This window comes from Daldinia decipiens, assembly GCF_022478715.1.
Source record: "Daldinia decipiens strain CBS 113046 unplaced genomic scaffold F4813scaffold_12, whole genome shotgun sequence".
In the NCBI taxonomy this organism is placed as follows: domain Eukaryota; kingdom Fungi; phylum Ascomycota; class Sordariomycetes; order Xylariales; family Hypoxylaceae; genus Daldinia; species Daldinia decipiens.
In genome coordinates, this window is record NW_026054555.1 from 1 (window position 1) to 18359 (window position 18359).

At 44.0% G+C, this 18359-nt stretch overlaps 5 protein-coding genes across 5 annotated transcripts; 2 read left to right on the forward strand and 3 right to left on the reverse strand.

Moving 5' to 3' along the window:
• Positions 1–4827: 4827 nt before the first annotated feature.
• F4813DRAFT_395500 (terpenoid synthase) lies at positions 4828–5911 on the forward strand (the record flags this gene model as incomplete). Its single annotated transcript, XM_049247704.1, has 3 exons — positions 4828–4993; positions 5087–5516; positions 5569–5911. 3 exons carry the CDS (start codon positions 4828–4830, stop codon positions 5852–5854), a joined length of 882 nt encoding a protein of 293 aa, XP_049100521.1. The 3' UTR covers positions 5855–5911.
• Positions 5912–5988: 77 nt separating this feature from the next.
• On the reverse strand, positions 5989–7910 carry F4813DRAFT_355564 (uncharacterized protein). The gene is made up of 2 exons (XM_049242889.1): positions 7214–7910; positions 5989–7151 (listed from the first exon to the last, which is right to left on the reverse strand). The coding sequence occupies exons 1-2, from the start codon at positions 7543–7545 to the stop codon at positions 6245–6247; spliced, it is 1239 nt and encodes a 412-aa protein (XP_049100522.1). The 5' UTR covers positions 7546–7910; the 3' UTR covers positions 5989–6244.
• Positions 7911–9800: 1890 nt separating this feature from the next.
• On the reverse strand, positions 9801–12295 carry F4813DRAFT_355569 (WD40 repeat-like protein). Its single transcript, XM_049242890.1, has 4 exons — positions 11568–12295; positions 11371–11506; positions 10634–11292; positions 9801–10579 (listed from the first exon to the last, which is right to left on the reverse strand). Exons 1-4 carry the CDS (start codon positions 11695–11697, stop codon positions 10407–10409), a joined length of 1098 nt encoding a protein of 365 aa, XP_049100523.1. The 5' UTR covers positions 11698–12295; the 3' UTR covers positions 9801–10406.
• On the forward strand, positions 12296–15564 carry F4813DRAFT_355571 (PFU-domain-containing protein). The gene is made up of 3 exons (XM_049242891.1): positions 12296–12769; positions 12841–14335; positions 14402–15564. The coding sequence occupies exons 1-3, from the start codon at positions 12722–12724 to the stop codon at positions 15199–15201; spliced, it is 2343 nt and encodes a 780-aa protein (XP_049100524.1). The 5' UTR covers positions 12296–12721; the 3' UTR covers positions 15202–15564.
• Positions 15565–17842, reverse strand: F4813DRAFT_355574 (uncharacterized protein). Its single transcript, XM_049242892.1, has 3 exons — positions 17014–17842; positions 16592–16920; positions 15565–16533 (listed from the first exon to the last, which is right to left on the reverse strand). Exons 1-3 carry the CDS (start codon positions 17150–17152, stop codon positions 16291–16293), a joined length of 711 nt encoding a protein of 236 aa, XP_049100525.1. The 5' UTR covers positions 17153–17842; the 3' UTR covers positions 15565–16290.
• Positions 17843–18359: the final 517 nt, after the last annotated feature.

Below are 18359 nucleotides of genomic sequence, written 5' to 3' on the forward strand. Positions count from 1 at the left end.
TATATTCCCTTTCATATTATTACGTAATACATAATCAATCTAACATACCAATTTTTATTTAATATATTTTATTAAAAATCTTAAATAATATTATTAATTTATTAAAAATAATAAAGGATTAAAAAAAGTAATTTATTTAATTAAATTAATTTATATATATTAATAAAATAATTAATTTTATACCTTTTATTTAAAGGTATAATAAGTTAAAAGGTTAATAAATAAAATATAATAATTATATTAAACTGGTGCTAGTGTATCAGGTGATTTTAACCCTGATCATGTAATTATATTCTTAGTATAAATACCATTTATGGTCGCACACACCTATTTTACATAGTATCATCCACTTTTAATATAAGTCATTCTTTTTCATCAGTTTCATCATTTAAAAGTCCTTGATATCAGGTTTAATAAAGCTTAATCCAAAGCTAAAACGTTTAAGTCTTATTTAATAACAACCCCTAGTAATTTAAACCTGCAACACCAGTTTTAAAAGGATTGTTATTGTCGAAAATGCCTTATTATAGCCTGATCGAATGGCCTCTTACAGTCAATAAAGTTTACGATCTTATAGTCCATAAGGCCCACAATATATTAATTAATAGTTAATTTTACGATAGCTTTATTGATATTTTTAGCTAATAGCTTAAATATAAGTTAGATAATTTGATTAAACGATTTAAGCCTTATATCAGTTATATTAGCTAATTTAGAAATATTTTACCTATTAATCAATTTAGTTATATCTTGATATATCAGTTAATATATACAATATAATACAGCCTCATTAATAGCCTCAGCGATCACGTTACTTATTGATTAAGTCAATACGATCCCCGAGATACCGATATTCTTATACCTTAAGTCGAGATATACGAAATACGATACGATTCAAGAAGCATTATTATATTAAGATTCAGTTATAAGTTAATTTTAGGATACGTGAGGGCCATGGCGCATCTCAGCTAGTTAGATATTAGGAAATAAAAGGTAGCCTTATTGAATGCGTAAAAAGATTACGGGGATAAGGTTGGTAAAAGTACTAGCAGTTACCACGTTTAAGGTTATATTTTAAAATATTCAAAAACAGTATATAATGTTTTTTGGGTTATATTATACCCAATATACGAAACGATTAATTATAAAAAGTTAGTAATAAGGGAGACAAACCAGCCAATTAGTCAATAAATTACCAAGTTTATTATAAAGGAAGTAAGAGCTTAATCAATATTAAGGCTTATTTAAATTAGTATTAAGATATTAAAGGAGGTAAATAACCTAGTTACAAGGGTTATTTACGAAGGTTATACAATATTGGGATAAAAAAGGGAATAAAATCAGTTAAGTTTATTGTAAAGGAAATAAAACCGTACAACAATCTTTATACCATAATCTTTATATATATTTAATTCAATAGCAAATATTACGATTAAACCCGTTACTATACAATTTTATATAACCAAAGGATATAATTCAATAATATAAAATATTTAATTAATAAATCTTAGTTAAGTTGGTTAAATTACACGGCATATAAATTCATTTAAAATATAATTTAAAACTTGATAATATCTAAGATATTAAAAAGGCTATACCACAAGGTTAATAATTAATAACCCTAATAGCTTAAGTAATACGAAATTTTTTTTTTAAAGCCTAGGATTTAATTCCTATTCGTATTATTTTATTTCTTTTTTTCAAGTCTTAACCCTTATTTCGTAAATTAAATTTAATTTCGTAGCCTCGATAAAATTTAAAAAGAGGTTATAAACTAATGCTAATATATTAAGTAACCTTAACCCTAATTATATAATTATATTTTTAATATAAGTACTATTTATAGTCGCATACACCCATTTTACATAGTATTATTTACTTTTAATATAAGTCATTCTTTTTCATCAGTTTCATCATTTAAAAGTCCTTGATATCAGGTCTAATAAGGCTTGATCCAAGGCCAAGACGTTTAAGTCTTGTTTAATATTTGTTATAAAAGTTAAATTATTAACTTTATTATAAATAATAAAAAAAGTTATATTTGTTATAAAATTAATTAATAAAAATATTAAAAAATTAAAAACTAAATTAAAATATATAAATATATATAATCATTAACTACGTTAAAAGGTTTAATAAAGTTATATTAAAGTAAATTATATTATTTTAAAAAATATAATCGTAAATAAACTTATTAAAACCTTTATAAAAAATTTATATAAATAATTTAAAATTTAATTAACCTTCATAAATATTAAAGACCTTTTATAAATAAAACGGTTATAAAAATTAAATAATAAAATAATTATAAAATAAAAAATATATATTAACGGCGATTAAAAGTAATTAAAGGTTTTTTTCAAGTTAAAATCAAGTTGTTAATAATTTAAATAATAAAAGGATATTAATATATTTTAAACCAAATTAATTTATTAATTATATTTAAAAAGGTATATTAAATTAATCAATTATGTTAAGTAATTTAAAAATCTTTAATCTTACATAAAATAACGGTACAACACGCGTTCTTACAATTTTACTTTAATAAATTAAATTATCAAAAATATTATTAATTAAACTTTATATATTACTTATTTAATATGTATTAATTGTATAACAATTTTTAAGTTACTTGATATAACTAACTAATTTAATAAAATATAAACTAAGTTAATAATACCGCCGGGTATGTTGTAAGTCTTAATATATTTAACCTAACTTATATCGAGTCAAGTATATACGATTATCTGATCTGCCTTAACTTGTGGAACTAGCTGTCCAAGATGGACATTGGCACCTATAGACTACTGAGATCTAAATGGCCGATAGAAATAACGGGACGAGGCTTAGAAAGAAGACCAGCTTCCGCCCTTTTCTATCCGACAGCCACCCAAAGGGAACCGCGAGGAGAAGCCTTGGAGAGATTGTGGTTAGCGATTGGCAACTTGTACGCATTTAAACAATATGATCACCGATAAATATGCAGTTGGGAAAATGACGAGGCCCTCGGTACAAAACTAGTAGTACCGTTAGTCTTCGGAGAAAAGAAACACCTGGCATTGTCTCAAAAAATATAAGCCAACTCCTGACATGCGCAAGCCGTGTTTGGACATCGTCCGTTTCAATGCAGATTCGCTCGTCGACGTGCCCATCGTTTGAAACTCTAGACGGGTCATGCACCAGGAAATATGCTCGACAAACTGACAGCTCCTCCATTCTCACAAACATAGGTCCCATCCCAACAATAATAATATCTATTAAAGCGAACGCTACGACCGAAAAGGCAATGATCGTTCGGGATTAACAATCTTGTGTCTCTTTTCCTGTATATAACAACGGGGTCCGATTAGGATCCAGGCCGGTACCTGGCAAGCGACTATAATTCTCCAAATTCCTCCGCGCGAAAAGGATTCTCTGTAGGTTGGAAAGTCGCCGTAGCAATTTCTGCACGAGTGAGGTACTGGCGTGGCTTCTTTTGTTGGGGTCCTTGTGGAATCTGTCTCACCACGTTACAAACCAAAAGGGCGTGAAATATTGGATTCTGCATACAAAGCTGGGCTCGAAGACCAGCCATCGGGTGAGCGCTGGTCTGGTCTACCAAGCGGTTGCTCTCAGGACAGCATATTGAAAAGATATACCGATGGATTAGGTATCTAAGTAGATATCGGCTATTCAGAACTAGCTACTCGGAGCCTCGCACAGTACGGTTAGAAGACAGGGTAAGTGTTACACTAACATCGGGATTGATATTTTTTAAAAGCATCAAGCTTCCCCGTTCTTATTTTAATGGTATCTCCGCGGGACATTACCTCATCAATCGTATTGGTTTAAACGATACCTACTAACAGAGGCTGTTGCTCGGTTTTACTTCACAAGTCACCGAAACCCCGGATCAAAACCCTTGAACAGCTGAATCGATATACCATGACGATGAGTCGGTTATGTGTAAATTGAATGGGAACTAAGTTGCTCTTTAAGGTGGGGAAAGGTGTCAAGCTACGGTACCACAAGACAGAACATATAATATAATACATTCAACTGTAATAAGTATATACGGTATAGAACATATCATTACATATTATTACATAGGCACCTAGTCATACCCTATGTCAGCTTATGCCGAAGCTACTTTATTTTCCAGATCCCGTGATGTATTCGGAAGCATTCGTTATCATGTCAGCATTTCATGCCGGAAGTCTTCGCCTCTCTTTCAGACGCCATGTTTCAAACCCAACAGCAACCGGCCTGCAGGTACTTTTTCTGTCCCACCGGCTTATATGTTTGCTTATACAAATCTCCTAGAAGATTACATATGCCCGAGTTTACGAGGGATATTGTCTTGCTAACCTCGATTTCCTCTTTCGGACAAGCTCCATCGAAAAAGGAAGTTCGTCTGTGCGCGATTTTCAAGCCTTTTTATTGGGTGCATCCCTAGGCTCTCACGTGTTTTTCCAAGTCTCCACTTTCATCTTTTCTCGAAATACGTATCTTTTTTACTTGACTTTTAGCCCACCCCGGCCAGCCACGGTTACCAATACAATTAATAAAAGCCTAAATTCGAGGCCTACACGTTTTTTTTATATATTTTATATATATATTTAAAAAAGTCTATTCAAAGTTAATATTTAAGTTGAAGGTTTCCAGCAGTAGCAACACGTGATCTACGTATATAAATCGACTTATAACCTAATATAGCTTCCAGATTCGACGTGTCCTCAAGCTATTGCCATACAATTTACCCTTACGAGAGCAACGAGTTATCGCTGCCCCGTTAGCATCGGTTTATTTTTATGAATTTTGAGGCCTAGGTAACTCTACAAATCAGCCATGTCATCAAGCGAAGAGGGACAAGATACTGAAGATAGGCTGGGAGCAGAGGCATACCTTCGTCCGTTAATCACGTCTTTCATCTCAAACATCGGGTACACAACGGCACCAGTGATCAGCGATGGAACATATTGGTCAGCTCTACATCAACACGCAATCAACACTGGTATTCCTCATCCTGAGGGGTCACACTCCTTTAAGTGCTTAAAAGTAGGGGGGAATTATGCGATTGTATTGTCACTGGGTATCTTCTTATAAGTATATGTCGGTATCTATACCTGGCTTGCCGTTGTCATTGACGATGTAGCATGTCGGTCTTTGGAAGATTTCGAGCCCTTTCACGAACGCTTCGCTAGCGGAAAGCCTCAACCGACGGTTTTTCTCGAAGCTTGGGCAGGTATAATTCAGTCGGCTTTTGATTACTGGGACCCTATGGTAGCCAACTTTATCGTCGCCGCATCCCTTGACCTTCACAACGCGTGCGTCTTAGAGGCGCGTTCCGAACTCCGACGCCTAGTACGAACTAAAGGGGGTCAGAGTTTGGCCTGGTACATGCGTAGCAAGTCCGGCCTTGCGGATGCCTATGCGTACTTTACATTTCCCAAGGCCGTGTATCCTGATATATCATGTTTCCTAGAAGCGATTCCGGACATGTCTGCTTATTTCTGCCTTGCCAATGATGTGTTGTCGTGAGTACAAAAGGACTTTCCCACGGGGATCCTACTAATAGCGACGTGCCAGGTTCTATAAAGAAGAGAAAGCAAAAGAAAAGGACAACTACATCAACTACAGAGCTTATTACGAAGGAAACGATCCCCGAACGGTACTAGGAGAGGTAATTGGGCAGACACAAAATGCCGTCAAGCGTATGCGAGTTGTAGTTAAGGGGCGAGAGCCGTATGAGCAGGCTTTGAACAACCACATCCTAGGTTATGTAGCGTTTCATACTCTGAGCGATCGCTACATGTTGTCAGAGATTGGCTTGGGAGAGGATGCATTCAGTGTGGTTAATGGTAAGGTTCTTTAGTTCGAGATGTAGGCAAGCGACATGTGTATATAGTACCTAATAAATACTGTCGTCGAAGGATATTCGTGGGTTATCAACTATCCTTAAAACCTTTCAACCTGCCTTTTATCATGTTGAAAATATCTATAATGCCCTTTTTAAAATTGATAAATCGGTATTATCATCTAGCTTCACTATCAGTTCTTACCGCGGTCCCTTGATTATATTCAATTATTGGCCTGAGTAAGTGGTGATGACACTGCTTCTAAACTCCAGATCACGGTAGGTTATGTTATTCGTTGATCTATCTTAGATGACGAGTCGATGGAGCCGAGACTGCCCCGCAGACGTCTTTTCTTTACGAACGAATGAGCTACGGAACATTGCTTCTCACAAAAATGAGGTAAGCTATCAAACTGACCATACCTCCTTTCTTAGTTTTACAGTAAATATTCGTGATACCCGTGACACCCAGCTATTTCTCGTACTGTCGACACCCAATTCTGCTGGGTTGTCTTTCGTACCGAGAGGGCTTCCAGAGCCTAGTTCCGGCACTGGTCCGTCTGTACCTAACTCGGCACCTGGATATCTAGGCGGTCGTATGGTAGTCTGTTGCGAGGGCAATCCGTTCTTCCGTTTCGCAAAACTTCGACTTACTAGAGTACCGACGTCAAAAGGGATGAACCTCTCTATTTTACCCGCTCGATACCGGCGGTAGCGACGAAATATTATCGTTGCGAAGTACCCTAGTATAATACCGATTAAAATTCCAGATAATGTCATAGCTACCATATTAATGCTCGAGGTAGCGCTGTCAGAAGCATTTCCATCGGCCCCGCTCCGATCCGTAGTGCCTCCGTTATCCGTGGCTGGCGTGCCGCCAAGCTGGATAGACGATGTTGTAATTGACTTGCTTGTGAGCGGAGACGATGATAAACTTGCCGATTCTTCCTTTCCAGTTGTGGTTGGAGTCGGTTCAGAAGTTATTGACAATTCGCTGATTTCGATCTCCGTCGTCGGGGTGAGTGACGTTCTTTGCAGGGCCGTCGATGATACTTGAGCTGGCGGCGTCTCTGAAGTAGATGTAGTGGCTTCAGGCAAAGCGAAGCTGGCAGGCGTCGGCGTAAAAATACCAGTTGGGGTTGTAACCAAACCACGAGTTAAAGGATCCGTAGCGAGGTGGCTTAGGTCTTCTTCCCGCCAGCGGATCTGGAGTGCTGGTCCCACGGTGGCCGGAGAACCATTCGCTGATGTTGTACGCATAAAGCCCCAAACGCCCCCGCGGAAGTCTGTGATATCTGATGTGCAAGTAAAGCCGCTAGAAATCCCACGTCTAAATTAGTCAAGCTATTTCGGATCCCCGACGTCATTCGGACTTGCCTTGGAATGCAGTACATAGCTGTTTCTCCAGCTGTGATAGCGGGAAAGCCTTCTCCCGATCGATCATTGCTTGCGGTGCAACCTACGACAAATCCACTTGGGCAGATAGCGGGCGAATAGTACCCGAATCCTTTCTGTGCAATATTATCTGCCCAGGACGGGGGGTCACAAGAGGTAGGTCCGGTCGTAGGGAACGGCGGATATTGCGATGGGACTTTCGTAGTAGTTATCAGCCACGTCACTGGGCAAGGTGGACTGAATATAGTAGTAAGCTCGGAGAGGCGATTGCCAAATGCTGCCCGCCGCGCGGGAGTTGCTTTTGTCCGGGCCATAGGCAAGATGCGGGAGAAGACGGAAACGAAGTACGCCTCTTGTGTCGAAGGCTAGCTCCTCGCGCCCGCCGGTGGCACTACGCAAATAAGTGAGTCGTAAATCGACGATGAAGCTTTTCGTTTGATCCGGGGCATATTTTCGGATAACTCCTCTACTTCATGAATCTTCAGTTTGCAGCTCGCCTTAATATTATGCGGCTGAATATCTTCTTCGGTCACAGTCCTCTCCGGTCTCTACCCCGGCCGCCAACATTTTAATTCACGAGGCCCAGGATCAATCAGCCGTGCTCTCGCTATTGGATCATATTTGGTAAGGATACTTGCCAAGGACCTAGATTGCCATACAAATGCTGCTCTAAAACATCATCAAAACGTGTTACCACCCCGCGTCAGACACCTGGAACCCCCCCTGCATACAGTTTCACTTTGTCACGTTCAACAACCACCTTTCCCAGAAACTAGCTAGCTTTAGCCAATTAACTTGTCCTTCATCCTACACTCAACCCCTCAATTCTTCTATGTTGGTAGCAAGCACGGCGCCTACCGTGGGGAACATACTAGAACATGAATACTGCCTTGCCATCCGCTTTGTCCAGTGGTTTAATACGCACAGGGCCTAGCATATACCGCAGCTCCCAAGATAAGAATCGCGTTTCTAATGGGACCTCGCCCCGAAACCCCTCGAATCTTGTGTCTGGATCTTGTCAATTCCGTTTAAAGTATTCGAGGTTGTGGTATTAGCAAGGACGTCTCTTTGGTTAAATTGGTTGGAAGATCTAGGTTAGTTTTATTCTACAACTACCATAATGGAACTCCCAGAAGCTGACGTCTGTCTAGGAGGTGTATATTATAGTTGCACATGAGCGGACGGGCTATCGTCCTTTTCTGTAGTGCGCAATAATAACTATACCGCAACGATTATAAACCCCACAAGCTCAAGACTGATCGTTGTGCGATCATGATTAGAATTCAACTCTTATAGTTTTCTAGTTATCTCAATGATGGAGTGGATATTAGAGCGACTGAATATTGATAGACTTGACGCCAACCCGATCAGAACCCTGGACATTTTTATATCTAGGATAGTAACTCGGGTAAGTGACATAGGGATCAAGTTTACCTTATAGCTAAATTAACTATCAGTCTATTTTAATATAAGAGAGACTATAGCTACCTATAAAGATACGCTACTAGTTTAATTTGTCGGCTGTTCCTTATTTATGACGATGGTCCTAATCATATCGAACCTCGGTGTCGGGTGGAATCAACGCAGTATCGTGTTCTTCGCAATCCGGTTGTATCTCCAGGTTTATTGAGAAATTGTGACTGGCAATTCCTTCGGCAGCGCATAATAGCGAATCTTCGAAGAGATCCCGGGACGTCATTTCCCTATTTTCATCGTTGATGTCGACGGTGCTGCCGAAACTGCTATGGCTCTTATTTCGTGGGTGGGGGAACAAGATAGAACGCTGTTATAGCTTAATATAACTTGTGCCCCTTTGCCTCATAGTTATGCGAACTTATAAATGGAAGAGGATGGCCCTTCGCGAGTGAGAGTTCTTACTGAGAAGCTTGAGGCATGATCGAACTTGGAGGCACAACCTAGGACGGGAGTGAAGGGCGCCGTCACACCAATACCGAAGCCATTACCTTGAATAATACCGTGATTATTTATAATTCCTTTGCTACATGACTTTATTTTACGCCAGCCGCATGGCTATGGAAAGATAATAACGATGATAACGTTTACGTCTATTAGGGCTGTAGCTACCTATGGAAAGAAAATGGGTATGGTAGGAAAGTAACAGCTTCAAATAGTATGTACGATGTGCAACAGTCTAGGTTAAACACTTGTCGTTGGTTTCTTAGATCTCCTCAGCGGATACTTAGGTACCCATGCTGTAGGTATGGAAAGGATGTCTAATCCACTGTAGTTGGGCGAGTCCTCTACGACTGAATAGTGGTGGTCAAACACTCATAGTTAGGTATAGTTATAGTAACATAAGGACCTTAGTAAATTAAAGCGACATCAAATTTTCCTTAGCCAGATATTGACTTTTATCACCATACTCAAATGTCAATCAGGTCCCATATGCTAAAATGTGCACAATGTTTGAATATTACAAGAAACAAGAAAACATAACATTCTCACAGTGCCGACCTGCGTACAGGTACACATCACAAATGATTTGGTAGCCGGGCTATCACGCATCATAGGTAACGGCTTTTACGTCTTAAGGTCACCTCGTTATGGTAGTAGGTACCTAGGCATTGAATATAACTACTAACGAGATATAGACCCTTTGGATATTACTGTCGGTCGATCGATTACAGTTGTTGTATTAATTACAAGAGAAAAAGCCGTGCTGCTCCGAGTCCCTTCTTCCTTTCGTGCTTTGCAATATCTACTACGCCAGTGTTCAACCGAGACCAGTCACCATGTAGTTCGCCAGCTGCAAAAACTAACAACGAAGGCAATGTTGCATTACGACCATATCTTTGTTGTCTACTCTGGGCTTACTGCCACATATGCTCCCCAGTTCCAAGCAAGATAGTACGATAATACCCTGTCCCAATGGTATTCTCACACGTCTACCTAATGACTATAAGATGACCAGCAAACATCATCTCAAGTTACTTGTCTACTTGTGACCCAAAATGGTCTAATATGCTCCTCTCTCGAATTCTGCTCACGAGGCGGCAAGGTTTAGAAGGCGTTGTGCTAAAATTGCTCGGGTGCTCATTTTAGTCGGGATAGGAGTATGCGTGGCTTCCTATAGCGACACCTTGGTAGAGTTCGTCGAAGCATCCGGGCTATCTCGGCTCGAGGCGGTTGAAGGTCTTCCACGAAGCGCGCCACCCTACTCGGCGTTTCTCTCCGGCCCCCCGCCTGCACCTCCGCGCCAGAGCCCGTAGAACCCTTCGCAGTTCTTCCACATCTTGATTGTTCCGTCTTCCGAGCCGGTGGCGTAGAGCTTGCCGTCCGGAGAGAAGGCCACCGACCACACAGGTCCGTGGTGGCCCTTGTGGATGTCTGTCCGAAGCCGTTAGTACAACGTGGAGAATTAGACCCGAAATTAGCACGAACCTATCTCTGTGTCGTCGTCCCATCTGTAGACTCTTGCCCACGTTGCCGGAATATCTTCGCCGACGACGATCTTCCTTCCCTTAGGGTCCAGAGCGACGCTGGCTACCTTATAATTCATCTTGGTGCGCTTCAGCTCGTCCATGGCGCGAAAGCCTCCCCAGAAATAAATAGATTTCCCAGCAGCTACCGCGAGGACTGGTAACCCCTCGCCGATGTCCGTCTTGGACGTAAATTCTGGAGCCAGGGCGCAAAACTCGCAGGAACCAATTTCTCCGTCCAAGACTTCCTGCTTCACCACGCTCCTAGTAGGCAAGTCAAACCAGCGGAGTGTGTTGTCAGAAGCGGTGATGAGGATATTCGGATCTCTAGTCCAAACTATGAATTTGATAGAGGCGGTGTGGATACCAGCCCCTATCTCGAAAGCCGAGGAGGCTTGAATGGTGGACGGTACGATAGCAGGCTCGGGATTGTTTCCATTCGCACCGGCCTCGGGCGCAGACCTGGGCTTCATCTCTGTCAAGTCGAAAATGCGCAGCTTCTTTTCCATCCCGCCGGTGGCAACGAGGTCGGAATTGTCGGGTGGGTAGGCAACGGCTCGTACGATATGGTCGTGTTGAAGAGTATACAGGAGTTCGCCGGTATGTGTATCCCAAATTTTTCTGTTCAGGGGGGTTAGCAAAGGGCAAAGGAGACTTGCTGACGTCGCGTCACGTCAAAATTAGAACGGTAGAACTTACGCAGTGAAGTCTGCGGAAGCAGTTGCAGCAGTTGCGGCATCAGGACTAAGCCTGGCTTGCCAGACGGCACCTTTATGGCCTATGAATGTACCAATCCAGTCACCGGTCTGGCCGTCACGAAGCATAGGGTTACCGTCTGTAACGCGTTAGGCATGGACTGACACGAGTTGTACGGAGCGAGTGGCCCGAGTACGCACCTTTACAAGCCGAGATCAGGTAGTAAACATCATCCTTCTCTAAAGGTGAGAAACTGATGTGCGGAACAGGACGGGAATGCCCATGGCAAGTCAGAGGGACGTATTGTCGCGGCGCCTCCGGGGTGGCCATTGCTAGAACAGAACGATATGAGATAGATTTGTTAAGAGGAATCTTTAGAGTTGAGAAGCCAAGCCAGAGGCCAAATCCCTGGGTAGATTGGATGAGAATGTCAGAACAGGTTATCCTGTAGCAGAGATCCCAACTCGAGTCTGGCGTGAGCTTCGAACAAGAATCGGAGCACCGTTCAGGGAGTAAAGACGGGCACACCGTAAAAGGTGTGAAAATGCCTGTCGGGGATGGATTATAATTGCTGCAAAATAGATGGAGAACGATAGAGGATAGAGAAGAAGATGCTCGTGACTAGTCGTGACGGGTCGTAAGATTGATATCGCAAAAGGGTGACAGAAGTAGAATCGCATTCATTAATAAAAGGACAGGAGCATGTGGTATTTGGATCGGCGCAAGTCGGGTTTTGGATGCCTTTGAGCCCTCCAACTGTCTCCAAAGTAAACAGAAGAGCAGGAAAATGAGAGTCCAAAGAACAAGACAATCGAAGTGTAAGATCCCAATCGATAATGAGCGACAGGGGGAAAAGAAGTGTTGAGCGCAAAGGTATGAAAGAGAAGGGAAAAAAATCAGTCGTCAAGGCTGTTGGAGATTTGGGATAGGTAGAAATTCAATTGACGAGCCTCATTTGAGACAGCCCTGACAGCCCTGGAGGTTCGGCAGAGGTACCTGGGTACATGGATCATGAGCTACATGTAACCTAGTATAGTGTAAAGATTACATAAGGTGGGGCAGAGATACGGGGTACCTATCAATTAGGTACCTACCCCACTTGCCTCATGCTCTCAAGCCCAGCAGCTTCAGCTTGCAACTGCACTGATGTGACTTGCGACAAGGCGTAGCTCTTAGTAGAAATCGCCCTATCGCATTAGATAATCTCTCCAACTTCACCATTTCTCCCCAACTTCGTCATTCGTGTTTGACTCCCACGCTGCCCACCTCCCAAATTAGTCTCCCTTAACAACATCCCGAATATTAGAATACACAACTGAACCCGAAGTATCGACGGAAACAGCCTGGTTACGCTATGGCCGACTTCAAGCTGTCCGCGCAGCTTGTCGGTCATGATGCTGATGTATGCGCTCCCTCCAAAAAAAATTTTCAAATCTGTCGTAGTCTTCTAACCAATGAATACGATTACTCTAGGTTCGACATGTCTGCTTCCCCTCCCCCGAACTTATTTTCTCCGCCGCCAGGGACTGTACCGTGCGTGCGTGGAAACGCACCGGTACGTCGCCTCCTGCGTTCGAACCCTCCATAACCACCCAAGGATCAGAGTTCTACAATAGCTTAACCTATTTACCTCCCTCGTCCGACCACCCCGACGGTTTGGTCGTGTCCGCCGGCACCGATACTATCATTGATGTCAGAAGGGCCACCTCGACGGCCTCGGATAACGCTGAACGTCTCCTTATCGGCCACGCTCGGAACGTTTGTGCCTTAGCCGTTGTTCCCGGTGGTCGGTATATCGTGTCGGGCAGTTGGGATAAGACTGCGAGAATATGGAGTGTGAATAAATGGGAGACGGAAGCTATCCTGGCTGGACACGAGGAGGCTGTTTGGGATGTCCTTCCCCTAGACGACACTACCGTCGTGACGGCTTCTGCTGACAAGAACATTCGCATCTACGACCTCAGGACTGTTGTAGCCGGCCAGGTCGAGCCTCGATCCACTATCTACACCTCTGACGTCATCCGAGCTCTATGTCGAGTTCCCAGCGGCCATCCGAGCGGCGCCGATTTTGCTAGTGCCAGCAACGATGGGGTAATCCGCCTGTGGAAGCTGAGTGGCCAGAAGGTTGGAGAGCTCCATGGCCATGAAAGCTTCATATATTCCCTCGACACGCTGCCCTCTGGCGAGCTAGTCAGTTCGGGAGAAGATCGAACGGTCCGCATATGGAGGGGTACAGAGTGTGTCCAGACCATTACTCATCCTGCCATCTCGGTCTGGACTGTGTCGGTGTGTTCGGTAGATGGAGACATCGTGACGGGTGCCAGCGACGGCGTCATCCGTGTGTTTTCCCGTGACCCAGAGCGCCTAGCCAGCCCTGACACTCTCGCGCACTTTAACGAATCCGTCAAGAGTTCGTCGATACCACAGCAGCAAGTCGGTGGGATAAACAAGGAGAAGCTTCCAGGGCCCGAATTTCTAAAGAACAAATCAGGTACCAAGGAAGGACAAGTGCAGATGATAAGAGAGGAAAATGGTTCCGTGACGGCTCACCAATGGTCGATGAGCCAACAGCAGTGGGTCAATATCGGTACCGTGGTCGACGCAGTAGGCAGCAGTGGGCGCAAGGTTGAGTATAACGGCCAGTCTTATGACTACGTCTTCGACGTCGCCATCGAAGAGGGTCAGCCTTCCCTAAAACTACCATACAATCTATCCGAAAATCCCTACACGCGAGCCCAGAACTTTATTGACGACAATGAGCTGTCGCAAAACTTCTTAGATCAGGTCGCGCAGTTCATCATCACAAACACGCAAGGGGCTACAATTGGACAAGACTCTGGGGGTTCAGGGGGAGCAGATCCACACGGGACGGAGTCGCGGTATCGGCCGGGTGATGACCCTAGCTCTTCTAGGGCCCGATCTCTACCGCAGCGCGAGTATCTCGATATCACGGCTGCAAAATACGAACGTAAGTAACCTAATAAATCTTGCGACATTTGCTATGGGGCTTAGCTCTAACCATCTAATCATTTAGCCATATTTAAGAAGATTCTCAGTGTCAGCTCTTCTCTCGAAGCCGCGGGGCGCAAAGACCATTCTCTAAATCCACCAGCGCAGGAAGTATTATTTGGGTTAAGGCAGAGACTGGAAGCGAACCAACCAGTGGTAGATAGCGCCTCTATTGGCTTGGTCGTAATGATGTGTACGCAATGGGACTACTCGGATAGGCTGGCCCCTCTCGACCTTTTCAGATGCACCGCAACATCGTCCGCCGTAGCCAAGTTCAGATCGGTCAACCTTGGCAGTCCGGTACAGATAGCCATCTCCGCCGCGCTCGAAGGCATCCCGCCTGGCGCACAACCTAACGAAAACTGTGCTATGATGGCGGCCCGAACGATTGCCAATCTTTTCAAATCAACCGAAGGGCGAAGATTGCTCGCACAACATTCGGAAAGCCTCCAAATTGCATCATTCGTCGACCGGGTATTAGGTATCGGTGGCCAACCTGCGATCGGCCCGTACAACCGTAACCTATTAATCGCCTTGACGACGACCATTGTGAATCTCGCCGTTCTCGCATCGAGAGAACCGGGAAGCATCTCGGCTAACGTTCAGGTCCGCCTGCTAACTGCGCTTGCTCGGATCCTTCAAACGCAGACGGAAGGAGAAGTTATATTCCGAGCGTTAGTGGCTGCAGGTACCCTTATTACCGTGATTGGTAAGACTGCTCCTGAGGCGAAGAGCCTATCATCGCCCATAGCGTCGAGTAAAGAGCGTATCTCAGAACCGCGTGTGAAAGAGCTGGCCGATGAGTGCCTATCGCTACTAAGATAACCGCAATCGAAGATAATAATATTAACTTAGGCAGAACGTCCGCCTTGCGAATAGCCATCCTCGCCAAGCCTTTTAATATCTTCCCAACTGGTTGTTTACATTGATGTCAATCCTCTTCTACATTATCAGGAGCCGGTGTTGAGCATCTCGCAGCAATAATCCCTTGAGGAATGGGTATGGTTTTATTGCATTCGGCGCCATCAGAATTACTCCAATAGACAGGCTCATACCATGTGAAATTTTAAGAGGAATTAGCTGCAGTAATATAGACGGCCTCTAAGTTCCGTCTAAGTTACAGGATTATGATAGTTCGTTCAATTACATGAGTTCTCACCACATATATAAGGTGTGTTATAAGACTATTCTAGAAAACTTCAAGAACTACCTTAATACATCTTGATAACCCTTCAGAAGAATACGAACTTTGGTGTACTTATACCGATTACACCTAACCCCTTTTACTGTTTTAGATGCATTTAAATCTAGTACAGCCCTTGAAGAAACACCAGTATCAAACGACTCACCCAGGGTTGATAAATTGCAGTTTCAGGACTTTCTCCTGGTTTCTGCCTAGTCGGCTGCTCTGGCGTGTCTCGTTCCCAGTGTAAGCTAAAACACGTTCCTAACCGCCAGGTTTGAATTATACCTATGATATGCGGCGTCGCGACGGTTAAGGTATGTAGCACGTATCAATTATCCATACCCTTCCCCTTTTCATGTCTCAATTCCATCTACGCAACCAGATGCACTTAAGGAATAAGAGCGGGGTCCTTGTAAGAATCCGATTCACTTAAAGGGGTATCTATTGATCATTGAGACGATGTAAAGATCTATAAAATCTGCGTCATGAGATGATAAATGGTATAGTGGGATAAAAGTTTTAATCCTGTCTCCCGAAAATTATAAGGCCCGGTCAGCATGAAAAATCGCTCACCAGTACCCAAAAATGCCCAACCGCCCACCTTATACGCCAGTCCTCAATGCCACATGGTATATACAGATACAAGGTGTTACAATCCAAAAAGAAAAGTGGATCACCTGCCTTATTCATTTTCCTTCGTTGTCGTAAATCTCCGCGCTCCCTAGAACCTACAGTAAAAACCCCAGAGCACACATGAATATCGGGAAGTAGCCTAGCCAGCTCCACGTTGCAGGACCGTGGTTCCAAAGACCAGAGGCGCTGCTAGCACTCACGTTCGCCGCCGAGCCCATCTCCTGCGTCGTAACGGTGTATATCTCAGCAAATCCGAGGTCTGTACTGTTAAAACAGTTAGACCCGTTAACTTTAGCGATCCTCTCGTCTCCGGGTTCAGCAAATGTAATATCCGAACACTAGTATAATACGATTAGTCTTTGAATCATCATAACCGTCAGTGACATCGTAACCTACCGAAAACAGAGCAGCCCCATGCTGCGCTATCTCGACAACTTGTATAGTCGCGTTGTCCCCGGCGTTGAAGCTCATGTTCGCGGGGAGGGGCACCTGGGGCAGACAAACCGTCCCAGGATACGGACCTTTCGAGGGACCGAGAAGTTGGAAAGGAGCGATCATGGGGAACGACATATTTAGTGGCCCATGGTCGGGTCCGTCCGTGCCGAATCCGAGATTGATGTAGAGGAATGCCGTCTGATGACCTTGAAACCAGCCCGGTTGAAACGCAACGGCACCACCCGTGGTTGGCCAGTACGACCTATTCGTCGTTAAAGGTATACCACCGCCTGTATTAAATGCATTAGATCGAGTTGATCCATACCGGGATTGATAACAGCACATATCAAGAGAACTAAGGCAAGCTAGATAGGTTCACTCACATGGATAAGTCCATTGCATGCCGTAAGGAAATGTGGCGTTCTCGATGAGATTATCTCCCCGCCATCCGGGATAGGTAATGACTGTATGAGCCGTTGCTATGGTCGAGGCGACCACAGCTAGTAGTATTGAGGACAGCATTGTGCGTTAGGGAGTGCCGTTGTTGTTTTTCCCCCGTCTTTCGGACCCGTCAACAGAAGCGGTCTGATGAACCGGTGTATGATCAATCCTGTCGCACAGCGATCAGCCGGCAATTTAGAATGCGGTTCCCAAACTCTCCCGCGGAGCCGATTGCGAAGATGGTCGAATGTGAATGTTGCCCCCGTCTACTAGTATACGCGACCGAAAGGACACCCCAGATATTACTCTGCAGTATGCGTGTGTCCGTTTAAAAGTGCTAGGACATCGGCGTCGGTGATGGAAGCGATGAGGAAAAGGATCGGGGAAGGATGGTAGGGCAGAAGGTGCTCATTATTACTGACGGGTGGGCGCAATAATTACGACGCCATCCGTGTCTGCTCGAAGCACCTGCATTGCCTAGCCAATACCATCGATGGCTCCCCGCCCCAAGAGATCAAGGGTCGAAAGAAACGGGCGCCATTTTGGGACAAACGGTCCAGTTAGAAGGGCAGAATAATGTGCACGACGTGCAGCCGAAGCCTGTCCCTTGTCAACCGATCGGGCATAGCCAATAAGATATCGTTGATGATACTTGGGCGAGTCGCTTGTTCAACGTATGGACGAAGGTGATTTGTTCAAAAGTAGCCAATGATATTGATCGACGGTAGGGGAGCTCTGGGATCACAGCAGCCCTCGCTGATATACTTGAACATAACCCCCGAAAAGGATATGGCTGGTGACAATAAACAGCGCCGGCACTACTTAAGACAGGGGTTAGGCAAAGCTCCCCAGGGCAAACAACCAATGATGATAGCCAGCATTAAGCGCCGACGAAAAAGCCCCCCCCTCGGGAAGCCCCAATCTCTTTCCATCTTAACGTGGACCCCAACCCATCCTAACGCTCTTCTTGCAAGGCTGGGGGCTATTTTTGGCCGAATATGAGCGACCGGTATCACCCTGCCACCACGATTCGTTTCTAACCAAAAAAAATCACCTTGCCATACCTTAGGAGGCAGATATATTTACATAAGACCGGGCAATACCAATTTCATGTCCTTTCCACTTCAATACTACCTAGCCTTGGGATGCTTTGCAAGGCGATATCATGACGATGACGATGACGGCGAGAATATTCAGTACATTAGGTAACCCAGACGGAAGAATTATTAACAAGCAAAGAGACATAGTCTTGGCGGGGGGGGGGGGGGGGGGGGGGGGGGCGGGGGGC

Excerpts from the sequence above, each read along its gene's own strand:
- F4813DRAFT_355569 (XM_049242890.1), bottom strand. The coding sequence starts at position 11,697 with ATGGCCACCCCGGAGGCGCCGCGACAATACGTCCCTCTGACTTGCCAT. Across the intron at positions 11,507-11,567 it reads CCTGATCTCGGCTTGTAAAG|ACGGTAACCCTATGCTTCGT; the intron begins GTGCGTACTCGG and ends AACGCGTTACAG. Across the intron at positions 10,580-10,633 it reads GGACGACGACACAGAGATAG|ACATCCACAAGGGCCACCAC; the intron begins GTTCGTGCTAAT and ends GGCTTCGGACAG.
- F4813DRAFT_355571 (XM_049242891.1), top strand. The coding sequence starts at position 12,722 with ATGGCCGACTTCAAGCTGTCCGCGCAGCTTGTCGGTCATGATGCTGAT. Across the intron at positions 12,770-12,840 it reads TTGTCGGTCATGATGCTGAT|GTTCGACATGTCTGCTTCCC; the intron begins GTATGCGCTCCC and ends CGATTACTCTAG. Across the intron at positions 14,336-14,401 it reads CACGGCTGCAAAATACGAAC|CCATATTTAAGAAGATTCTC; the intron begins GTAAGTAACCTA and ends CTAATCATTTAG.
- F4813DRAFT_355564 (XM_049242889.1), bottom strand. The coding sequence starts at position 7,545 with ATGGCCCGGACAAAAGCAACTCCCGCGCGGCGGGCAGCATTTGGCAAT. Across the intron at positions 7,152-7,213 it reads GCTATGTACTGCATTCCAAG|CGGCTTTACTTGCACATCAG; the intron begins GCAAGTCCGAAT and ends TGGGATTTCTAG.
- F4813DRAFT_355574 (XM_049242892.1), bottom strand. The coding sequence starts at position 17,152 with ATGCTGTCCTCAATACTACTAGCTGTGGTCGCCTCGACCATAGCAACG. Across the intron at positions 16,921-17,013 it reads CATGCAATGGACTTATCCAT|GCGGTGGTATACCTTTAACG; the intron begins GTGAGTGAACCT and ends CATTTAATACAG. Across the intron at positions 16,534-16,591 it reads ATGGGGCTGCTCTGTTTTCG|TGTTCGGATATTACATTTGC; the intron begins GTAGGTTACGAT and ends GTATTATACTAG.